General features: G+C 47.6%; 1 protein-coding gene across 5 annotated transcripts in view; it reads left to right on the top strand.

The window, feature by feature from the left end:
* Window positions 1-22,427, top strand: part of inpp5a (inositol polyphosphate-5-phosphatase A) — a 752,293-nt gene that overhangs the window by 722,304 nt on the left and 7,562 nt on the right. For all 5 annotated transcript variants that reach the window (XM_072479145.1, XM_072479144.1, XM_072479142.1 and 2 more), the window contains one exon: window positions 5,977-6,045. In XM_072479145.1, coding sequence (XP_072335246.1) covers window positions 5,977-6,045 — 69 coding nt within the window. The remainder of the gene's footprint in view (window positions 1-5,976; window positions 6,046-22,427) is intronic.

Here is a 22,427-nt window from a genome sequence, read left to right as displayed (position 1 = left end):
GCGATGTCAGAGGTAGGTTCTTTACACAGAGATTGGTGGGTGCGTGGAATGCACTGCCAGTGGAGGTGATGGAGTCAGAGTCATTAGGGACATTTAAGCGACTCTTGGACAGGCACATGGACAGCAGTAAATTGAAGGAGTGTAGGTTAGGTTGATCTTAGATTAGGATTAATGGCCGGCACACCATTGTGGGCCGAAGAGCCTGCACTGTGCTGTACTGTCCTATGTTCTATGTATCTTTAAACACGCTTTTAACAGATACTTCAATAAAAATGAATGAACAAAGACATTTTGGACCTACTTGTGAAGGAGATGAGTTGTTTATTTATTTTTGGCTCAGTGCTGTGTGGCTGAGCGTGCAAACCCTGTTGACGTAATCTCATAATGTGATATCCAAACTGCAAGACAGACCGACTGCCCTTTACATTCAGTTATCTGTGGTTCAGCACTCTGAAATTGCTCATATAAAAAGGGATGATAAGCATGAATGTTCTCAGTGAAAATCACTTTCCAATAAGTAAAATATTAATAAGGTCGGGTTACATTCCTGACCTGTAATTTTTATGAGAAACCTATTGGCTACCTTGACCCTAACTGGCCGATAAATGCTAATTCTTACTAACTTGGCATCTCTTACAAACTTTCAAACTTTGAATAACGTATTAGCTCTTTATACTTACTCCTGCTCACCAATTGCTGCCTCACCAGCTGTCACTTCCCTCCCCCTCATCACTCCCATTCAACACTTCTCTCCTCAGCATCCTCGATGTCTATTGACCCCTCCGATCCTCCCACTCCACTTCTGATCCTGACCTTCCCCTTCGCCACTTCCCTCCCCCTCATCACTTCCCTCCCCCTCATCGCTTCCCACTCCCTCATCGCTTCCCTCTCCCTCATCACTTCCCACTCCCTCGTCGCTTCCTTGCCCCTCGTCGCTCCCTCACCCTCGTCACTTCCGTCCCCCTCGACACTTCCCTCCCCCTCGTCACTTCCGTCCCCCTCGACATTTCCCTCCCCCTCGTCACTTCCCTCTCCCTCATCACTTCCCTTCCCCCTCGTCACTTTCCTCCCCCTCGTCACTTTCCTCCCCCTCGTCACTTTCCTCCCCCTCGTCACTTCCCTCTCCCTCGTCACTTCCTTCTCCCTCATCACTTCCCTCCCCCTTGTCACTTTCATCCCCCTCATCACTTCCCTCCCTGAACATCCCCCTCATCACTTCCCTTCCTGACCCTCCCCCGCGTAATTTCCCATCCTAACCCCCTCGTCACTTTCCTCCCCCTCGTCACTTTCCTCCCCCTCGTCACTTTCCTCCCCCTCGTCACTTCCCTCCCCCTCGTCACTTCCCTCCCCCTCGTCACTTTCCTCCCCCTCGTCACTTTCCTCCCCTTCGCACTTCCTTCCCTGACCCTCCCCCTCGTCACTTTCCTCCCCCTCGTCACTTTCCTCCCCCTCGTCACTTTCCTCCCCTTCGCACTTCCTTCCCTGACCCTCCCCCTCATCACTTTCCTCCCCCTCATCACTTCCCTTCCTGACCCTCCCCCTGGTCATTTCCCACCCTAACCCCCTCGTCACTTCCCTTCCTTACCCTATCCCTCATCACTTCTCTTCCTGACCCTCCCCCTCATCACTTTCTCCCCCTCGTCACTTCCCTTCCTTACCCTCCCCCTCATCACTTCCCTTCCTGACCCTCCCCCTCATCACTTTCCTCCCCCTCGTCACTTCCCTCCCTGAACATCCCCCTCATCACTTCCCTTCCTGACCCTCCCCCTCATCACATCCCCCCCCTCGTCACTTCCCTCCCTTACTCTCCCCCTCATCACTTCCCTTCCTGACCCTCCCCCTCATCACTTATCCACTTCTGATCCTGACCTTCCCCTTCGCCAGTTCCCTCCCCCTCATCACTTCCCTCCCCCTCATCACTTCCCTCTCCCTCATCACTTCCCTCTCCCTCATCGCTTCCCTCTCCCTCGTCGCTTCCCTGCCCCTCGTCGCTTCCCTCGCCCTCGTCACTTCCGTCCCCCTCGACACTTCCCTCTCCCTCATCACTTCCCTCCCCTCATCACTTCCCTCTCCCTCATCACTTCCCTCCCCCCCGTCACTTCCCACCCCCCGTCACTTCCCACCCCCCGTCACTTCCCACCCCCCGTCACTTCCCACCCCCCGTCACTTCCCTCTCCCTCGTCACTTCCCTCTCCCTCGTCACTTCCCTCTCCCTCGTCACTTCCCTCTCCCTCGTCACGTCCCTCTCCCTCGTCACGTCCCTCTCCCTCGTCACGTCCCTCTCCCTCGTCACGTCCCTCTCCCTCGTCACGTCCCTCTCCCTCGTCACGTCCCTCTCCCTCGTCACGTCCCTCTCCCTCGTCACGTCCCTCTCCCTCGTAACGTCCCTCTCCCTCGTCACTTCCCTCCCTCTTGTCACTTCCCTCCACCTCATCACTTCCCACCATGACCCTCCCCCTCGTCACTTCCCTCCCCCTCATTTCCCTCCCTGAACTTCCCCCTCATCACTTCCCTTCCTGACCCTCCCCCGCGTAATTTCCCATCCTAACCCCCTCGTCACTTTCCTCCCCCTCGTCACTTTCCTCCCCCTCGTCACTTTCCTCCCCTTCGTCATTTCCCTCCCTGACCTTCCCCCTCATCACTTTCCTCCCCCTCGTCACTTCCCTTCCTGACCCTCCCCCTGGTCATTTCCCGTCCTAACCCCCTCGTCACTTTCCTCCCCCTCGTCACTTCCCTTCCTTACCCTCCCCCTCATCACTTCCCTTCCTGACCCTCCCCTTATCACTTTCCCCCCCTCGTCACTTCCCTCCCTTACCCTCTCCCTCATTACTTCCCTTCCTGACCCTCCTCCTCATCACTTTCCCCCCCCTCGTCACTTCCCTTCCTGACCCTCCCACTCATCACTTTCCCCCCTCGTCACTTCCCATCCTGATCCCCCCTCTCGCCACTTCTCTCCCCCTCATCACTTCCCTCCCCCTCATCATTTCCCACCCTGACCTCCCCCTTGTCATTTCCCACCCTGGCCCTCCCCCTCGTCACTTCCCTCCCCTTCGTCATTTTCCGACCTGATCCTCCCCTCGTCATTTCCCACCCTGACCCTCCCCCTTGTCACTTCCTTCCCTGACCCTTCCCCACATTGCTTTCCTCCCCACAGTTCCCCTCGTCACTGTCGTCCCCTCATCACTCCACTCCCCCTAGTCACTTTGTTCCCTGATCCAACCTGTCGTCACTGCCTTCTCTGACCCTCCCCCTTGTCACTTCTCTCTTCCTCATCGCTTCCCTCCCTGACTTCCCCCTCATTACTTCCCTCCCCTATCGTCCTCCTCATCAATTTCCTCCCCTTCATCACTTCCCTCTCCAGTCTTAGCATTCACCGCATCCTTCACCCGACCCTTCCGCTCGCCACTTCGTGCTCACTCCCTCTCATTCGCCGATCCTCTTCCAAACCCTTGGCGTGCGTGAGGAAAGTGGTGAGCCGGTGATACTTTGAATTCAAAACTTTGCAGGTAATTGAGTCTTTACAGGCCCAAATGGTGCAACTGGAGAGAGGACGCGTGATAACGCAGAATCGCCGAGCAGAAGCTTATAGCAGAGTTCCACATGTACGAGTATGGCCTCAACCGGGACCTTGGATTCATGTTGCATTACATTCACCCCCCCCCCCCCCCCCCCCCCCACCATCCAGCCTGGGCTTGCGAAATCCTACAACTGTCCTGGCTTGAGACAATTCACACCTCTTTAACCTGTGATTATCTCTCTTCAGTCGCACCGCCTGGACCTGTAAAGACTTGATTACGTGCAAAGACTCGCATTCAAGTATCATCTTGCATCATTGAATTTGTCTATATATGTGTTTGTGGAACCCACCTCTTCATTCACTCGATGAAGGTGCTGCGCTCCGAAAGCTAGTGACTCGACACAAACCTGTTGGACTTTAACCTGGTGTTGTAAGCCTTCTTACTGTGCCCACTCACATCCAACGCCGGCATCTCCACATCATAGTCCACTAAGTCAGTTAGAAGTGGCCTCTAAGCCCTTATATCGCACTTATTCATGGAACGTTTTGGCCACTCCCTTGTTCGTTTCATGAACATTTAATCACTTTAGCTGCTTGAGAGGTTTTCAAGAATCATTCTAGCAGTTTGATCATAATTAACTGATTCATTTTGCTTCAAATGTTTTGCTTGTCCTTACAAAGCAGCCAATATTACAGATTATAAACTTTTAAAAGACTTATTCACATTTTAAAACAAAGAAAGAAATATAGCTTGCAGAGAAACCTGATAGTAAAGAAAGCGAGTAGTTTTATTGCATGAAGTACTGACCTTAATAGGAATGAGGTCCATCTTCATCAAAAACTGCTCAATTTACTACCACAATAGTATTATAGAGCAGCAGACCAATTTCCATTCAAATATCCTTCCAGAAACCTTCCATGCCTCTTCCCATTCTAGGCTAAAACACCAGTGAATATTTCTTGCATATCTTTAAAACTAACCTTTCAAGTCTCGTTAATATTGGTTTAAAAATGCAAATTATTTCAGAGTGTCTCACTCTGAAAAGTAAACTCTATTCCTAATATTAAGATATATTTGCAATTGGTCTCATTTGCTTTCTTTTGTCTGTTCATAAATTTCCCTGGCATTCATAGGTCTGTTAAAAGAATTGTCCACCCAATCCCCAAACACTTCTCCTTACAAAGCAATTCTTTAAATGCCACACAGAACTTGGCTTTGTCAGAAACAGGAGAATTACACAGTAAAACTTTTTTTTCTGCAACTTTAAAGAAAAATGATGGTGAGGATCCTCCACTGGGTCCTATTCAGGGGTTACCATAGTAACCCCACCAGGTTGACGCTCATGCAACAGGGAAGATGATGCAGAGTGTCGATGGCAGTCCCGGAGACACCGCATAAATGTGTATTTAACCCGGACCCACTCTGCTGCCCTTTCACACGGAATGGCACAAAACAGAAATGCTGTTCTGCTATTAATTGGAAACAATAGAATTACGTGAATTAGACTATCAAATAATTGTGATGTAAAGTGCAGCCATTAATAAGTCATCGCAGAATGAAGAGCAGGAAAATCATTGACCTCAGAAATAGATACCGCCAGATATCCACAACGGAGAGAGTTTCACATTGAAATGCAGGCCTCTAGATGGGGGAAAAAGTTCATTTTGAACAGGATTCGTTCTTAGCAGATCAGATCTTAAAAAGGGCTTCTTTTGAAATGCTCAAATGGTTATTACCTACAATAAAGACTGGCTCTGCAGTACAAAGCTTGTGCCTTAGCATCTCTGTCGCTAAACTACTTGAAGACATAAATAGTCTTAAAAACCAATATTTATTATTCAGAATAAGCAATCATCTGCCTATTCTCTGTGACTTCATGTACCGATTAATACAAAGCCTTTAATGATTATGTGTTAATGGCCTCTAACAGAGTTCTTCAACAACTGAGCACAACTGCCCTTAGTACTTGAGGCCAATGCATAATAATCACTGTTACAGAGAAGGTGTAGTTTGCCATGAATGAAAGTGTCAGTAATAACAAAATCATCAATACTAGAAACTGCCACGTAGTAACAGCACAAACGGCATTAATGAAACAGCTTGTAGATCGAGTTGTTGCCCACCAACATTATTCACCCACTTAGTGATGGTCTTGTTCCCCACTCCACTGCACCCCCCCCCCCCCCTCCCCCACCTTGAGCACTCCCCTCCAACCCCACACAGAACATTGATTTCAACTTGTAACTGCTGGAACAAATGGTTTTCTGACATTCCGAAGAGCTGTTTTTTTGACAGATCCATACAGGGGTGGCCTTCCAACTCTGCTTGTTTGTTAAAACTCTTGTAGATTGCTTTCTCACTCCCTCTAAATATTTGCCTTTGCAACTGAGCAATTGTGAAAAGACCTTTGCCGTGAATGGCCGCTCTGTCTCTAAAGAAAGTGATCTCTGTTTTACAGGCAGAAAATGATGAGAAGTCAGTTATCTATGACAACATTGGACCAAATGTTTGCATGGGGGACCACAAGGTAAAGAGTACTTTGTTGCTAAATTCAACAGTTTTGTTGAATGCAATGAATGCTATTGTCACCTCGGCTGGTAACATTACAGTATGGCATGTAGCATGCTAATTATTTTTATTTCTCTTTTACTCATGGTTTATTCCCCAAAAGGTAAATACCTATTGCCGTCCAATTTATAATGAGTGACTACAGAATTATAATTTAGTCAGAAGAACTACTGTGGTCAGAGATTGCAACTGTTGGAAAAGTACATGACCCGAACAGCAATAATACCAATCCCTTGGTGGCCTGCTTTGGGCGGATTTAGAACTTTAATAGTGCAGTGATCTATTTCCTTGGCTGTCATTTTACAATCTATGAATTGCACAGTCCAAGAAGAATGAGAAATGGTTTGATCCCTTTTTCCTGGTAAACCCAGTGTTTGTCCTTAGCAAATCCCTGGGTGTCAGTTCCAAAAATAGCGACTACATGAATTCAGTCCACAATGTCCATAGCTGGTACATCAAATATATAAATGCTGGTATGCTGATATGAGACATAGAACTTTCAAACCATGTTTCTTGTATTCCTTGAACTGATCCCCAAATAAAGGTGTTAGGTAAAGAAAGTGACAAAGGCTGCTGGAAATCATTGAGGTTTGCAGTGTTCCATCAAGGTAGCACCATCGAACCTTTCATTTCATGCTATTTTCTCCAGGTTAATGCAGATTTAACAATCTATTAAATTCGCACTGGGTGGCTGGTGATTCTTTTCACAGGTCAGGCAAACCTACACATGCCTAACCTAATAAAGCATATTACCATGGCAACAGGTTGGCGCATGATGCATTTCACTGACTCCCCACTCACATGTGCGGAGACACAATTCTAGGTGAAGCAGTGTCTCACTTGACAAGCCAAGTCTGCCAATGGGGAATCTCAGGTCACACCGTCTATCGCTGTTGACAAGTGCAGAGACCATGCTGGACTTTTTCATGAAAATGTATTCAATATATAAATAAATAAAGATGTGATGAAGTCTGCTTCAAGAATGTGATACCAATGCTGTGTTTATATTCCAGAATGACTTCCTTATTTAGTTCTCCAGTGTCTGTTCCAATGTCAATTCCTTAATTTGCATGGTCAGTTTCTCATTTTGCCCCTTATAAGGTTTAGTGGAGTAGAAAGTATACACAAACTAATGTGGCATCCTAACCTAAAGCTGAACGCGTGACCATTCATTCGATCTGACCTGAATTCTGAATATGGCACTATCAAATATTTTCTTTTCGATGCTGAAGAAGCTGATTTGTATTTATGGTCATTGTTAATTTTTTTTTTATGTGCCCGTCGGACTCTATGCCCGACCCCAGACTCCACTCTCAGTTCCCACCCTTCTTTACCCTTGGACACATCATCCTGTTACTGACATCCCAGCACTCTGACTTGACCCCTGGCCTCGCACTTCTCTGACTCCACCCAGACCCCCACCTCTTTGTCTCCACCCCATCTCGCACCCCACGACTCCACCAACCTCACACCTCACTGACTCCACTCAGACCCCACACGCTATCTGACTCCACCCCGACCACACTGACTGACTCCACCCAGACCCCCACCTCTCTCCCTGCAACCTGGCCCCCCACCTCTCTGACTTCACCATGACCGTACACCTCTCTGTCTGCAACCTGGCCCCCACCTCTCTGATTCCACCATGACCCTACACCTCTCTACCTGCAACCTGGCCCCCCCACCTCTCTGACTCCAGCATGACCCTACACCTCTCTACCTGCAACCTGGCCCCCCACCTCTCTGATTCCACCATGACCCTACACCTCTCTGTCTGCAACCTGGCCCCCCACCTCTCTGACTCCACCATGACCCTACACCTCTCTGTCTGCAACCTGGCCCCCCACCTCTCTGACTCCACCATGACCCTACACCTCTCTGTCTCCAACCTGGCCCCCCACCTCTCTGACTCCACCCAGACCCCTACCTCTCTGTCTCCAACCTGCCTCCCCCCACCTCTCTGACTCCACCCTGAACCTACACACCTCTGTCTGCAACCTGGCTCTCCACCTCTCTGACCACCCAGACCCCTACCTCTCTGTCTCCAACCTGGCCCCCCCCACCTCTCTGACTCCACCATGACCCTACACCTCTCTGTCTCCAACCTGCCTCCCCCCACCTCTCTGACTCCACCCTGACCCTACACACCTCTGTCTGCAACCTGGCTCTCCACCTCTCTGACCACCCAGACCCCTACCTCTCTGTCTCCAACCTGGCCCCCCCCCCACCTCTCTGACTCCACCATGACCCTAGACCTCTCTATCTCCACCCCGACCCCAAACCCCACTGACTCCATCCCGGCCCCACACCTCTCTGACTCCACCATCTGACTCCACTCTTTCACTGACACCCCAGCACTCTGACTGCTTACTGTCTGGGTCCTTGACCCCCCCCCCCCAGCTCCACCCCAACCCTACCCCCTAATTTGGTCATCTCAAACCCCAGCACAATGGCTGCACCGTGACTCCGCTCCTGACTCTGGCCCTGACCCCATACGTGGCCCCACCCCCTAATTACACACCGATGACCACACCCCTCTGACTCCCTTGCCCTCTGACACGCTCCGTGTGACTCACTAACCATTCCTTGCCACCTTACCCCTCCTTATCTCCTTGTTCCCATTCTGACACCCAATGCCAGCACTGATTCCCTTACTCCTCAGTCACTTCTCAACCTCTCTGCAACCAACTGTCCTACTTCTGACACCTCAGTCCCTCTCTGAATTTCTGCCCCCTCACTGACTCTCTACCCCCTCTCTGACTCCCCACCTCCTCTGTTATTCCCCATCCTGACTCTGGCACCCCACGCCGACTGTCACAGACCACTCCCTCTGTAACTTATCCCATCCCTCACTGACTCCCCACCCCATCCCAGACACCCTACCTACTCCCAGACTCCCTGTCCCCCTCTGAAACCCCATCCCCTTCTTGACACGCAGCCTGTGAGGAGATAGTGGATTCCTGTGGATACTGAGATCAGATTTTGAATTTCTATCATTTAGAAGTTGAATTGAAGCACTACTGTTTTTAAATGAGCTATAATGCCTGGTAATCTGCTAATACTGGGGTAAAACATTATTTGTAAAAAAGGTAAATAGTACTTGAACTCTTGCATGCCCTACACAAGGTTTCAAATCTTGCCATCTCCTACTAAAGGATTTCTTTTCACTTCTTTTTTTTTTTTTTTTTTTTTTTTTTTTTTTTAACTTTTATAAATGTTTTATTGAAAATTTTTTCCCAAACAACAATTTTTCCCCTCTTACAAAGCATTCTTTTCACTTCTTTAAACTACACTCTTCCAACTTCTTCCATCGGGCAGGAGATACAGAAGTCTGAGAACACGCACGAACAGACTCAAAAACAGCTTCTTCCCTGCTGTCACCAGACTCCTAAACAACCCTCTTATGGACTGACCTGATTAACACTACACCCTGTATGCTTCACCCGATGCTGGTGTTTATGTAGTTACATTGGAAACCTTGTGTTGCCCTATTATGTATTTTCTTTTCTTTTCTTTTCATGTACTTAATGATCTGTTGAGCTGCTCGCAGAAAATTACTTTTCACTGTGCACGTGTCAATAAACAAATCCAAATCCAAATATATATCAAGTTGAATTTTAAAATTCATTCTCTGGTATTAACAGATAATGTTTAAGAAAGTAGGAGTGGAATTCTCACAAGCCCCTGCGGACAGAGTCAACCAAACCCGGCCGGGGGTGGGGGGGGGGGGGGTGGGGGGGGCCGCCGTGGCTGATCGGGAAACCAGTTGGAGGTTGGCATGTAACTCGCTTGCACCTCGCTAATGGGATGCAGCTGATGGCCCAACCATCCACACCCAATTTCTTTGCAGCTCCAGCGGGGAATCCCACTGGTGCGAAACACATCTGCAACAAAATGGTGTGCAGACATCGGGACTCATCTGAACAATGCCTGGGGCTGCCTCTGGAGTTTGAGATGGAGGCCGCCACAGCAGTGGGCCGAGGGTACATCACCAGATTTGGTGTCCTGGAGGGAGTCCATCTGCCAGCCTCAGAAATTTCCCGGAGATCCATCGCGGATAAGTGCTATTGGGCGCCTTTTCAATATGGCACCCAGATAAGGCGGCAGACTGCTCACCTTCTGACCTGCTTCACCACAGAAAATGGCACAAAACACTCGGATGCATAACTAATGAGATCAGGGCTGAAAGATTTGACATGTTTTCCCGCCAACCTCCACGGTGGGAAACACTCCATGTTCCCGCTCCCGCCAAGGGACCTAGTCCCCAGATGGGAGAATTCTCCTCTATGTTTCAAGGCTGATCTGTTGATTTATTTGATGATGAATGCTTTTTAATGGCATACTAGATTTATAACATCAGCAGTAAATACCCACAAGGCTGGGGAATGCTCTTTGTGACTACTATCGGGAGGAATGAGTGGGACTATTTTAATGACAAGATATCAGTCATGGTGTCCTTTGTCAACCTTGCTCTCTGTCTTGCTGAGCAGGGTTTGGTGTTCAAGTGATGGGCTGGATTCTTCAATAATGGGGCAATGTCCACACGCCAGCGTAAAAATGTTGGCGTTTCACTCTGGACTTTCCTTAAGAAAGTCCTGAGTGATTCTTCCATCTGCAGGGGGCTTATAGGGCCCCGGAATGCTTCTCGCAGCTCTGCCTGCGTATACGGGGCCTCGTACCTCCGGTCGGGAGTCCGCACATGCGCATGGTGGCAGCTGCCCCGTGCGACATGGTGGACTCGCACCGCAAAGCGGCACCAGAAATGTAGGCACCCCCCCCCCCCCCGAGATCGCGCGCGCCCACGGGACCGTGATGCCCGATCGCTCCCCCGGCTGTCCATGAGGCCCCCCCCTCCCCGGTGAACGATCCCCCCCGCTTCCCATCAGGGCAGCCACTGACTGAGTCCGCAGCAGCCACCCGACGTTCCCGACGGTCGATGAGTGGTTGGAGCCTAATGCCGTCGGGGACTCGGCCGGTTTCGCGCGGAGAATTGGGGGGGGGGGGGGGTGGGGGGGGGGGGGGGGGCCTCTGTCTATGGTCCCCTATCCACGCCGCATGGTTCACACACGAGAGACTCCCGGGCGATTCTCCAGGGACCGGAGAATCATGGGAAGACGCCTGTCTGAATTTCTGCTTTGACGCCCATTCTCCATCGAACACGATTTCAGTGTGGAGGCCCAGAGAATCCAGCCTGATATCTTTATGCATAAATGCTCTGGTAACTTCAACTGAGGGTCAAATGCATGGTTACAGAGTGATAACCTGTAGTGGCTGTCCAGGTTTTGCCACTCTGCTGTTCGCGTTGCAAAAAAATACTTTTTTCTCACCATTAAATGTTGCGTCCATTCCTTCTGCCTGATTGGCTCAGGAAATACCCTGCTGTGTGCTCTCCTTGCTTGGGTCGCAGAAACCCCAGTTCCTTCAAACTTTCAGTAAATTCATGGGCAGATATTTGTGGAGCTGAAGGTTACATCTAACAGTGTTCGATGCCCTATTGGAGCAAAGTCTGGCCCAGCAGAGTGGAAAGAAGACAAGAAGAACTTACTTTTTATATCTTTGTGATGTCTCCATATGCGTCACAGTAAACTCTTTGGAGTAGAACCACTGTTGTAGTGCAAACAAACATGACAGCTAATTTGTTCACAGCAAGCTCCCATAGACAGCAATGACTTCATGACCAATTCATTTGTTTTAGCAGTGTTGGTTTAGGAGTGAGTGCTTCTCTTCTTCAAATTGTGCCACTGGATCTGTTATGTCCAAAGGAAAGCACAGATGAGACCTTGTTTTGAAGTCGTCCAAAAGATGTTCGGGTAGCTATTCACCACGTACAGGGCACAAAACGAGTGTTATTAGTCAGCACCGCCTGATATTTCAGTGTATTAACTACAATAGAACTATCATGTGCTGTATGTAACGAGTGGCTGATCCAATACCTGGCAGAGGAAAGACAATGATCAGGAAGGTTGATCTTGCTAAGATCAAGCATCGTCAGATCAAACCCAAGATCAGGTGGAATGTCCACTCTTGTCAACTTGGATCTAGTATATCTCTCTTGTGGGGTCCATGAATTGGATTAAATTTGAATTTGAATTGGTTTTTGGAGCAAGCCAGGAGATGGATTAGGGGCTTGTCCTGTCCACTCTGCGCGTTGACTTTGTAACTCTGAGAAAGGAATATCGTCTGTTTCTGTGTCACTGCTCGTGATGAACCCACAAGCGGCAACAGAGATCCACTCCTTCAGTAATGCACTGAAATTAAGTTCTGTCTGTCACTCTCGTTCACCCTTTGCCACCGCTCAACTCCATTGCAGTTCTCTGACACTTGTCATTCACTCTCTCCACTATGTCATTCTGACCAACACATCACTGCTGCCAGCCATGAACAAAATTTGGTGAAAGTATCTTGAAAAAAAAACCAATGCTTCATTGATATCTGGTTGTGAATCAAAAGCAGTATTAGAGAAATGGCCTTTGTTTAAAAACTTCAAAAATGTTCATACGCTGGATGTCGGTAATGCCGGATGTGTTCTATTGACATGGGGATAGAAAAATATATTTTAAAGCTCTATTTACATGGCGATGTAAGAGCATTTTTCATAAACTTGTGTTTGTATGCAGAACACATGGGAGCATTTTTGCAGTAGTTATAGTCATTACCCCCGGATGATCAGAATAACTCTCTTTTTACAGTCTCCTTTTTCATTTATTAACAGTTCAGATGACAGATATAACTTTCAGTTATGCAGGGTTTTTATGAACATGAATTCCCATTTACTTGGACAGAATCTATTCTGAATCCAGCTTTAAATCCAGACTGCGTAATTAATTAGTCTAATTAATGCGTTGTGTCACCGCATTGTTCATCTGGCTGCAGTGAGTTGTTCAGTCCAGTAATAGTGTGACCATGGTTCACATTTTATTTCCTATGAACCCAGATAATGGGCGGGATTCTCTGTTCCCCGATGCCGATTTCGATTTTGACACCGAAATCGGGGGCGGGGTCTGTTTGACGAAGGTTATGCAAGCTCTGCCCTCTCCGAAACCCCATCATCGCGTCACGTGCTGCACGCCGTTGGGACGGCTTCAGCACGTCACCTGAAGGCCCTCCCCGATGTTCCGCCCCCAATGGGCCGAGTTCCCAACACTGTGGGGACGAGTGGTCTCAGCGGTCGGGAACCCGCGTGGCGACTGCGGCTGGGAGCCGGGCTGATGGCTGGGGGGCCTACTGCGAGGGCTGGGGGATTGGTGGGTGGTGGCCAGGGAGGCACTATCTGGCAGGTCGGGTCCCCTCACGGCCGGCGCCATGTTTTACGGCGTGACCGCTGCAGGTTGTCGCCGTGCGCATGCGCGGCCATGGAGCCGGCCAGTCTCTGGCCATTTATATTGTGGGGGCCATGGGCTGCATTCTACGATTCTGACACTAAGTGCTGATGCCGGTGAGGGAACAGTGTCCTTTTACGGCCAAAAATATGGTGCAAAACGGTCACAAATCCCCCGTCTGGTGGGGGGGTTAGCAGGCACGCAGCGTAGAGCACCCGGCTCTAGCTGCCGATTTGGCTGGAGAATTGCCGGGGGCCTGCAGCGGGCGCGCCCTGCAACATGGCACCGGCCGCTCATGGACCCAGCCTGCCAAATAGTGCTCCCTTTGGCCCACCCCCGGACCACGCCCCACCAATGCCCCCAGTGCCTGCCAAAGCCCCCCCTGCCTGCGGATCGGCTTTCCCCCGACTGTGGCGGTGCTGGACCCAGTTCGCAGCCGCCAGGCCGAATCCCGACAAAAAATAGCATGAGAGACCCATGTCATCGGGAACTTGGCTTGTCGGGGGCGGAGCATCGGGGGGGGGGGGGTGGGGGAGGGCCTCAGACAATGACCTGAGGCCGTCCATATGGCGTGTGGCATACTCTAGGAGTACGTCGTGTTGGAGGGGCGGAGCATCGCAAAAGCGGCGGGATCTCTGGCTGATTACTGACCGCGATTTTGGCGTCGGACCAGAGAATCGCGCCCCGGGAGTTTTACGCGGCGCGGCTGTAGCCCCTCATCGGTCGCACGATCGGTGAGGGGCCGCCGCCGCCATAAAATGCCACAGACCCTCCGCAACCAGCCTCAGAAATGGAGAATCCAGCCCAATGTTCTTTCCAGCACACGCTCATGATTACAAACAGACAAAATGTAGGCTAGGAATTTCTATTCGGGGCACACGTCCCGTGACATGAGTGGAACCAGGAGTGTTTCCTGTCACAGAGGCCGGGTAGAATTTGCGGCGAAACGCACAATGCTAGACTAATTAATTACAGTGGTAGTTTCCCGTTATCGTGCACGAAGGGGCAGTCTGGATGACGCTCATCCTGGCATCACATCTGGTTGTCAAATTTAACAGACACCCAGACATCAGTTTCTGACATTGAGGCACAACAAGAGCGAGAGAGAGGGAGCTAAGACAGAGGGGGCTGGCCTAATGTCATGAGGGGCTGTTTAGCACAGGGCTAAATCGCTGGCTTTGAAAGCAGACCAAGGCAGGCCAGCAGCACGGTTCAATTCCCGTACCAGCCTCCCCGAACAGGCGCCGGAATGTGGCGACTAGGGGCTTTTCACAGTAACTTCATTGAAGCCTACTCGTGACGATAAGCGATTTTCATTTCATGAACCTTCCTGGGTTCGACAAGCGGGCAGCCCAGCTAGCAGGGGAGAAACCAGACCACGCCTGTTCAGATGCTGAGATCGGCAGGCAGCCCCGTTCCAGTAAGGATCTTTGCATAATACAGTCACATGGAAGCCGAAGGGTCATGTGTTCCTCCATGTTGGAGGCAGCTCATGGTATCACTCACCCTCTCCTCTCTCACTTACATGTACCTGGAGGAAGAGGCCAGAAGAGGAAACACTGTCCAGAAGTTCCTTCAGCTCACAGAGGCCTGAAGGCATTGGGTAGGAGGAAGAAAGTGCACCTGTCGAAGAATCAAAGCAGTCAACCCCACCTTCCATCAGTGCAGACACACACCTCGCTGGTTACTAGATCTAATTCAGGCAGGGTCTCATATTCTGGTGGCCACTTCCCACAGCAGGAAGAGGCAGGGTCAACCAAGCTCACCAGATAACTGCTGGGAAGAGATATCTGCAACATCAAAATCATGTGCTGTGCTTCCGGAATCGGCCCTGCGTGAAATACTGGGGCTACTGTGAGAGGCTGGGGAACATGAGGCAGAGTTGTCGGAGGCTGTTAACAGAGTGACATGTGAGGCAGAGGAGTTTGCACACTAACTGGCTGATGAGGCGGTGCCCACATGAACACGCATTGAGGTCTGTGGATGTCATGGGGAACCTGGTCCAGCAGACCACCTATCTGTCAGGAATATATACAGACCTACATTCTATCGCTGAAGCCATGGGTGAGGTTTGCAGTGGCTCGACAAGGGATATTCCTTCCAGGTGCCCCTTCTCCTCAAGGAGTCAGGCAGGTTCCTTCAAGCACCCAAAGGGAGAAAGAACGGCTGTTTGGTACCTCTGGGGCCTCCACTGATGCCTCTCTGAAAGTGTCCCGCCCTTCGGAATCTCCTATGCCTGAGACCTCTTCAGCTTCAACCTCTGTAACTGCAGAAGGAGCAGCTGCCCCACATTAGGACAGCTGCAGTAAGCCGGGGCCCTTCAGGCCTTGGGCCTCCTAAGAACAGCCACCGAGATCATCCTGGGCAACAGGGCCAATTGGTCATCAGGCTAGAGAGACATGGGGGACGATAGGAGTGGTATGGGAAAGAGAGTGATAATGCAGCGGTCGTGGAATGGGTGAGGTAGTATGGAAGGGGGAGGTTGGGCAGGGCTGTGGTGAAGTGTGAGCCAGGGATTGTGTACAGGTGTGAGCTGTCACGAACTCAGCATTTTAAAAATTAACATTAATAGAACACAGATGAAGGCCCAACCTGAATTGTGCAGGAGCGAACGAGCATCTGGGGGGGGGTGCAGGTTTGAATGGATATCGGGGGTGGTGGTGTGCAGGTGTGAACGGGCATAGGGGAGCAAGAGGAGAAAGGTGTTCAGAGAGAAGTGGCCTGTGGTGCCAACTGATAAGTCCTGGGGGAATTGATGCTAAGAGATGGTGAGGGTTAAAGGTGGCAGCAGGAGCTGGGAGGGTGGGGAGGTGAGGGCACAATGATGATAGGTAAGGGGACGCTGAAGGTTGTTGGAGGAAATTCAGACAGCGAAACGGATTCTTGGGTCGGCAGAATAATGGGGGGCACAGATCTGCTGCAATGGGGATAGGCTCCTCGGGAAGTTGGGGACATGGACATTCACCTGCATAGAATGGAGACTGATGGGGGCAGGTTGAAGGGAAACTATGGGAAGGACAAATGTTACATGGAAAGTGGTCAATGGTTATGCGGGGAGGGTGTACATAACAGGGATGGGGTAAGATTGGACATTGAACATTACACAAACCATAGCTGCTCACAACCACACATTACCTCATTGTGGAGATCTCAAGATGCTGGATGGGATTTGGGTTGGCGGGGATGGACAGAGCAGCAGCTCATCTCAACTGGACAACTGAAGGGGAACACCAGAGGTATCATTTACACTGTTAGGGCATTGGTACAGAGCAGTGTGTGAAGGGCAGAGGGAGACTTCTTACACATGGCTCACAAGGGCCCTGGCAAATACCTTTGCCCTGAGCAGGTCAGAGGCTAGGAATCCTGCGGCAACTCACCTCCTGAGTCCCAAAAATCTGTCCACACCTACAAGGCTCAAGTCAAAGGGATGATGGAATACTCCTCACTTGCCTGGTTGAGTGCAACTCCAACAACACTCAAGAAGCTTGACACCATCCAGGACAAAGCAGTCCACTTGATTTGCATCCCTTCCACAAACGTTCTTTTCCTCCACCACCAATGCACAGTAGCAGCAGTGTGTACCATCTACAAGATGCACTGCAGGAACTCTCTAAGGCTCTTTAGACAGCACCTTCCAACCCCACAACTGTTACCATCTAGAAGGACAAGAGCAACAGATACATGGGAACACCACCACAATCTGGAAGTTCCCCTTCAAGTCACTCACCATCCTGATTTGGAAATATATTGGCACTCCTTCACTGTCGCTGGGTTAAAATCCTGGAACTCCCTCCCTAATAGCACTCTGGGTGCACTTACACCACAGGGATGACAGTGGTTCAAGGAGCAGCTCACCACCACATTCTGAAGAACAATTAGGGATGGGCAACAAATGCCGGCCCAGCCAGCGAAGCTCACATCCCATAAAAATGAATTTTTAAAAACTAACCCCCTACCCCTGGCATATTTCCAATATGTGGATAATACCTTTGCAATATTTAAATCTGAAGCTGTTGTAATAATTTCTTTACATGTCTTAATGGACTCCACCCAGTGATCAAATTCACAGTTGAAATTGAACAATCAAATGAACTCACTTTCCTTAACGTACTAGTTAATGTACTACTGGTTAACATATGTATTGGAACTCTTGCAGTTCCATGCGCTATACGATTGGTCTTTTCGGCAACCTTGTAAATAAGCCCATGCCAGTTGTTCACCATGGCAAGCTTGATGCTGAAATAGAACACATCAAGGCATCCTGCGGGATAATGACAACCCTGATCAGATCCTTTCATATTGTCCATCACTCAAACTCTGAAAAGTGCACAGCATACCTCAGATTACCATGGAAGGGCAAGGTATGTCAAATATTTTTGCAACAGGTGCAGCTAGCTGTTTCACAGTGCTACTGTTAGCAACACGAGTGGCATTCACCACTAACAGGATGCTGCCATCAAACCAAGATGATCTTCTGTTTATCACACAAATGAGTAATGCAGTATATGAATTTCAGTGCTAGTGTGATGCTAGGTACATCGGAAGTATGTTCCAAAGATTGGCGGATCATATAGAGCATGTTCCAACAGCTGTTCACAGCAGGCAAGGTACAGATCGTACCCAACCAACTCATGCATGCAAAACGCAAAATACAGTGTCCAAAATTAGATGTGATTTTGCAGTTGCTAAATAATCCTCAGTGTGCTACGAATTACACCGGCAACCAATTTGTCGGTTGGGCTCCCAGTGTGGTGCACTTGTGTATATTGGCAGCTACATATATTGATACACAGGGCCCTGTTCTTTGCAGACAGAAAGAACATATACACATATTGCGCCTTGGTGAGCTAAAGAAAATAAGTGACAGCCATTGGCTGACTTATTCCTCAAGGCAATGTCTTGTCCAATCGGGATCAAACTGCCTGATTTAAATTTCAACCAAAGCTTGCCAGTTAATTGTGAGTCACTTGGTGCACTCTCCAAGGCAACATCTCCACCAATCGGAATTCACTTGCCAACCAATCAGCACTTTCTTCTCCTACAGCATTTTGGTAACTTGAGGAAGAAGGCAAAAATTGAACATTAATTTATTTTAACTATATACCACGTTCTGCGTAAAGCAGCAACTCGCTCCCAGTATAATCATTGCTAGGAGGACTAGTCTGTCCAAGCCCTGCTTTGGGCCTGCTTTTATATCAGTCCATAACAAGCCCCAGACATGTGACTTCCTATCTGGGAAGCTCGTACTCCACAAGTCCCAGGGAGGATCAATGATGGCTTCCCTGTGGTCCTCATGGGGGGTTACGACAAGCATAAATAGTTTTTTCCCCATATACTGGTATTCTTGCAATGTGTCCTGGTGACTGTAAGATGACTTGTCTTTTTACAGCAATACTCAAGTTCTTTATGACCAAAAGAATATTAATATTTCTTTCCTCTGATGCAGTGCCCAGAATTGAACACTGTACTTCTGGCTGTAAAACGGAAGCATCAATTCCTCGCTTGTTCCCTTGAGAGAAAGTCCAACATCCTATTAGACTATGTGGTCACTTCTTGTACCTCTATGGCCACTTTTTGTGAGTTCTGGACATGGATAGCTAAGTCCCTTTGCCCCTCAATAGGCTTGGTATCTCACCATTCATTTTCAGATTCAGAGTAGATGACCCTGCATTTCCCTGCATTGATCTTCATCATCCATCATTTTGCCCACTAACTGAATCTGCTTTTTTCTTTGTAACTTCCAGTTCCCACATGCACAACACATTGTGCCTTCTCACAGTATCATGTGCAACCTTGGATATACAACTCTCTATTCCTTCATTCAAGTCATGAATAGATATGGTGACAGATTTATGCCCCAGCACGGATCTTTTTTATAGAAGACCAATTGTTATACTCTTTTTTAATCAGAATCTGGTTCCTTTATTTCTGTTCTCCGTCTCTCGTCTCCCAACCAATTAAGAACAGATGTCACAAGGTTACCTCCACTTGCTTATTCTTCTATTTTTGCAGCTAATTATGTGATATCTTCTCAGATGTATTCTGAAAGTCCAAATTGATAACACCTATAGACAATCCCCTATACAATAGTCAACTCCTCAGAAAATTAAACACTATTAATTGGACATTATCTAATCTTCTTAAATCCACTCTGAGTTTCTCTGATCAGCTAATATCTTCCAAGAGCTCTGTCATGTGCCTCTGCTGGTAGATACCAGTAGGTTCTCCACAACTGATATTAAATAGATGGGTCTGTAATTAGCTGTTTGCTTCCTTCTTCAACAATGGAATGACATTTACAGTTTTCCAGTGAACAAGCACAATTCCTGGATCTGGAATGCTTTGTAAAATATGGTCAATGCACCTGCAATTTCTTTCCTTTTTTTGTGAAGTACTCTGGAATAGAAATGGTCAGGTCCTGGAGCTTTGTCCACTATGACCCATTATACCTCTCTTACAATGCTGACATATTTTACATAGTAAACCCACTGACCTTCTCCCTTTAATTGATTTTTACATTCCCTGACTCGGCTAGTGTTGTGTCCTTTTTCTCCACTGTGAAAATTTATATAAAGTACTCTTTGAATAAGTTTGACATTTCCTTATTGTCCATTACAGTTTTGCTAGCTTTACTCTTTAATGAGCCCCCATTGCCCTTCATACATTCATTCATTCAATGTATTTTGAAATACTTTGCAATTCACTTTTATTTCATTTCTGCCCTTCATATTACTTTGTTTTTTCAAGTTTTGCCTTTTCTAAATCTCCCAGTCCATTAGATTTCCACATTTCCTTGCATTTCGTGTCACCTTGTGTCATACTTCACTTGTCAATCATAGCTACTGAACTTTACAAATGACACTTATTCCTATTGGGACTATGTACTTGTTCTGTGTCCTATTAAATACCACTTTGGCTACTTACCACTGTTTATAGGTTTACAGTTCAGCCCAGTTTGTTGTGGTAAATTGATTTCTCATTCCTTTACTTAAATGTAAAATCTTGATTTTTGCCTCTCCGTTCTTCCTCTTGATCCTGACATCGAATTCAGTCATAATATGATTCCTATTTTCAAGATGGCATCAAAATTGTCAACTAAGTCTTGTTTGCTGCTGATCACTAAAAGCAATATGGCCTGGTGCCTTGGCAGTCCCAAAGTTGATCAGAATACAAAGCTTTACCACTTCTACTCTTCTGCTTTGCCCAAGACTCTGGCAAGCTTATCATAGTAGGTGGGCTGCACCTGGACTCTACAGAAAGCTGTTGAAGTAAAATTATTTACTGGCCTTTTATAATCTGTTTTCCTATTTTACACAAAGCTCGGAGGGAGAACTCAAATTAACCTTGTTATATGTGGCCAGTTAAATGATGTTATACAGATGGCAGCCAGAACCACCCAGTATAAATGGCACATAACTGCAAATAAAGCCCACAATCGTCTTGTTCCTGGTTTGCATCTCAATCAACATTGACAACTAGGTTACGAGTATACCGACATATTCACTCATTTCAATGTAATTGGATTATTTTATTGTTGCCCCTTGCACTTAGTTTGGGTAATGATTTAATTATCACATATTTAAACGCACTACATTTTATTTTACTCACAATGCCATAATTAACATTTTTGAAACCCATTGCAATATGTCCCACAAGACTTTAGTACATGAAATATTGTTCGACTCAACTCCCTTGAAACTGGAAGGGACTTTAAAACCAAACCTACATTGGACAAACTAGAGCTACAAAATTTGAAAATAAATCACGGTTTTACAAGATCTGCATCCCTGCTAATAAATTTGTCTTCAAATCTGTACTGATTCCCCGTTGCTGCCAAATGAGCAAGCTCCTCCCAAGTGCAAATGAAAACTTTCTGCTTCAGGCAAGATTATAGCCACGTGTTATCTGTTTTAATATTTTGTGCTGAAGTATGTCATTGTAGGCTTATTTACACCGGTGACCTCTTCTTTTTGTCCTTGGGCCCTGTGTTGCTAGAAGGAACCTGCAAGTCAAAAATGAAAATTAACAGCATGGTTTCACAAATACATATATGTGAGAATAAGAAAGAGAAATGTTTATTTTCTGCTGAATTGTGAGAAAAGTTTGGTCCATAGGATAGCTGGAGGGACTGCTTCCTTAAAAATGAAGTCATTTGGTGCAAGACTATTTTGTCCTAATAGCATTTAAGTAAAGGAATTATACCATGCATGTTAATAAGTGAGGAACTTAAATTATGCTAAGCCATAATTAGAACCAGTATGTTTGCTTAGTTGGAGGCTGTTATTGATACAAGGGGCCGGGTGGCTCCCTCCATGGTCAATTGTTCAGAACAAACTCGGGTTCCAAAGTAAAATTGTGCTCTGGTTTTCTGGGGTCAGAGCAGACCTTCTGCCCACGTCATGAATGCCCCCTTCAGCTATTCCAGATCCAAGCTTCAGGCAGCTGTGAATTATATGTATGGCATAATTACAGTGCTTGCTTCAGCTGAGATGATTTGGTGGCGGTATCTTACCCGAGTATAAAAGAGCCTGTGGTGCCCGCCATAAATATTTGCAAATCTTTGCAGAAGTGATGTTACAAAACTGTCAGCATTCGTCATCATCACTCCAGTGAAACATACAGCAACCTATGGCATCTATCTATGTGCAGATAAACATGGAACTTCAGAAGTTGCTGTCAGTGCTTCTACAGCCCTTCACTTGGTGCACTGTTGGAAGTATTTGCAGACTACAAGCAATTAAAAATTGCTGCACTTTGCCCTTTTATGCATTAATATCACTGTTTTGAAAAAAACCCAAAAGGTTGCATTTTTAAAATGAATAATGACTGGATTTTAATTAAATTCTAAGCTCCAAGTTAAGTTTTAACTAAGTTCATTATTACTTCTGGACAACCAGATTGGCCCTGAAATATATATTTATATTTACAGAATGTCACATTTCTCGATAATGATAATAACAGTCCAAATTTCTTTGAAGTTTATATTTCAGTTTCTATCTTAATTCTGCGTATATGGCCCTTT

Source organism: Scyliorhinus torazame, chromosome 16 (genome assembly GCF_047496885.1).
Source record: "Scyliorhinus torazame isolate Kashiwa2021f chromosome 16, sScyTor2.1, whole genome shotgun sequence".
Lineage (NCBI taxonomy): Eukaryota > Metazoa > Chordata > Chondrichthyes > Carcharhiniformes > Scyliorhinidae > Scyliorhinus > Scyliorhinus torazame.
Note: the sequence above shows the minus strand (reverse complement) of the source record. Positions and strands in the feature narration are given on the sequence as shown.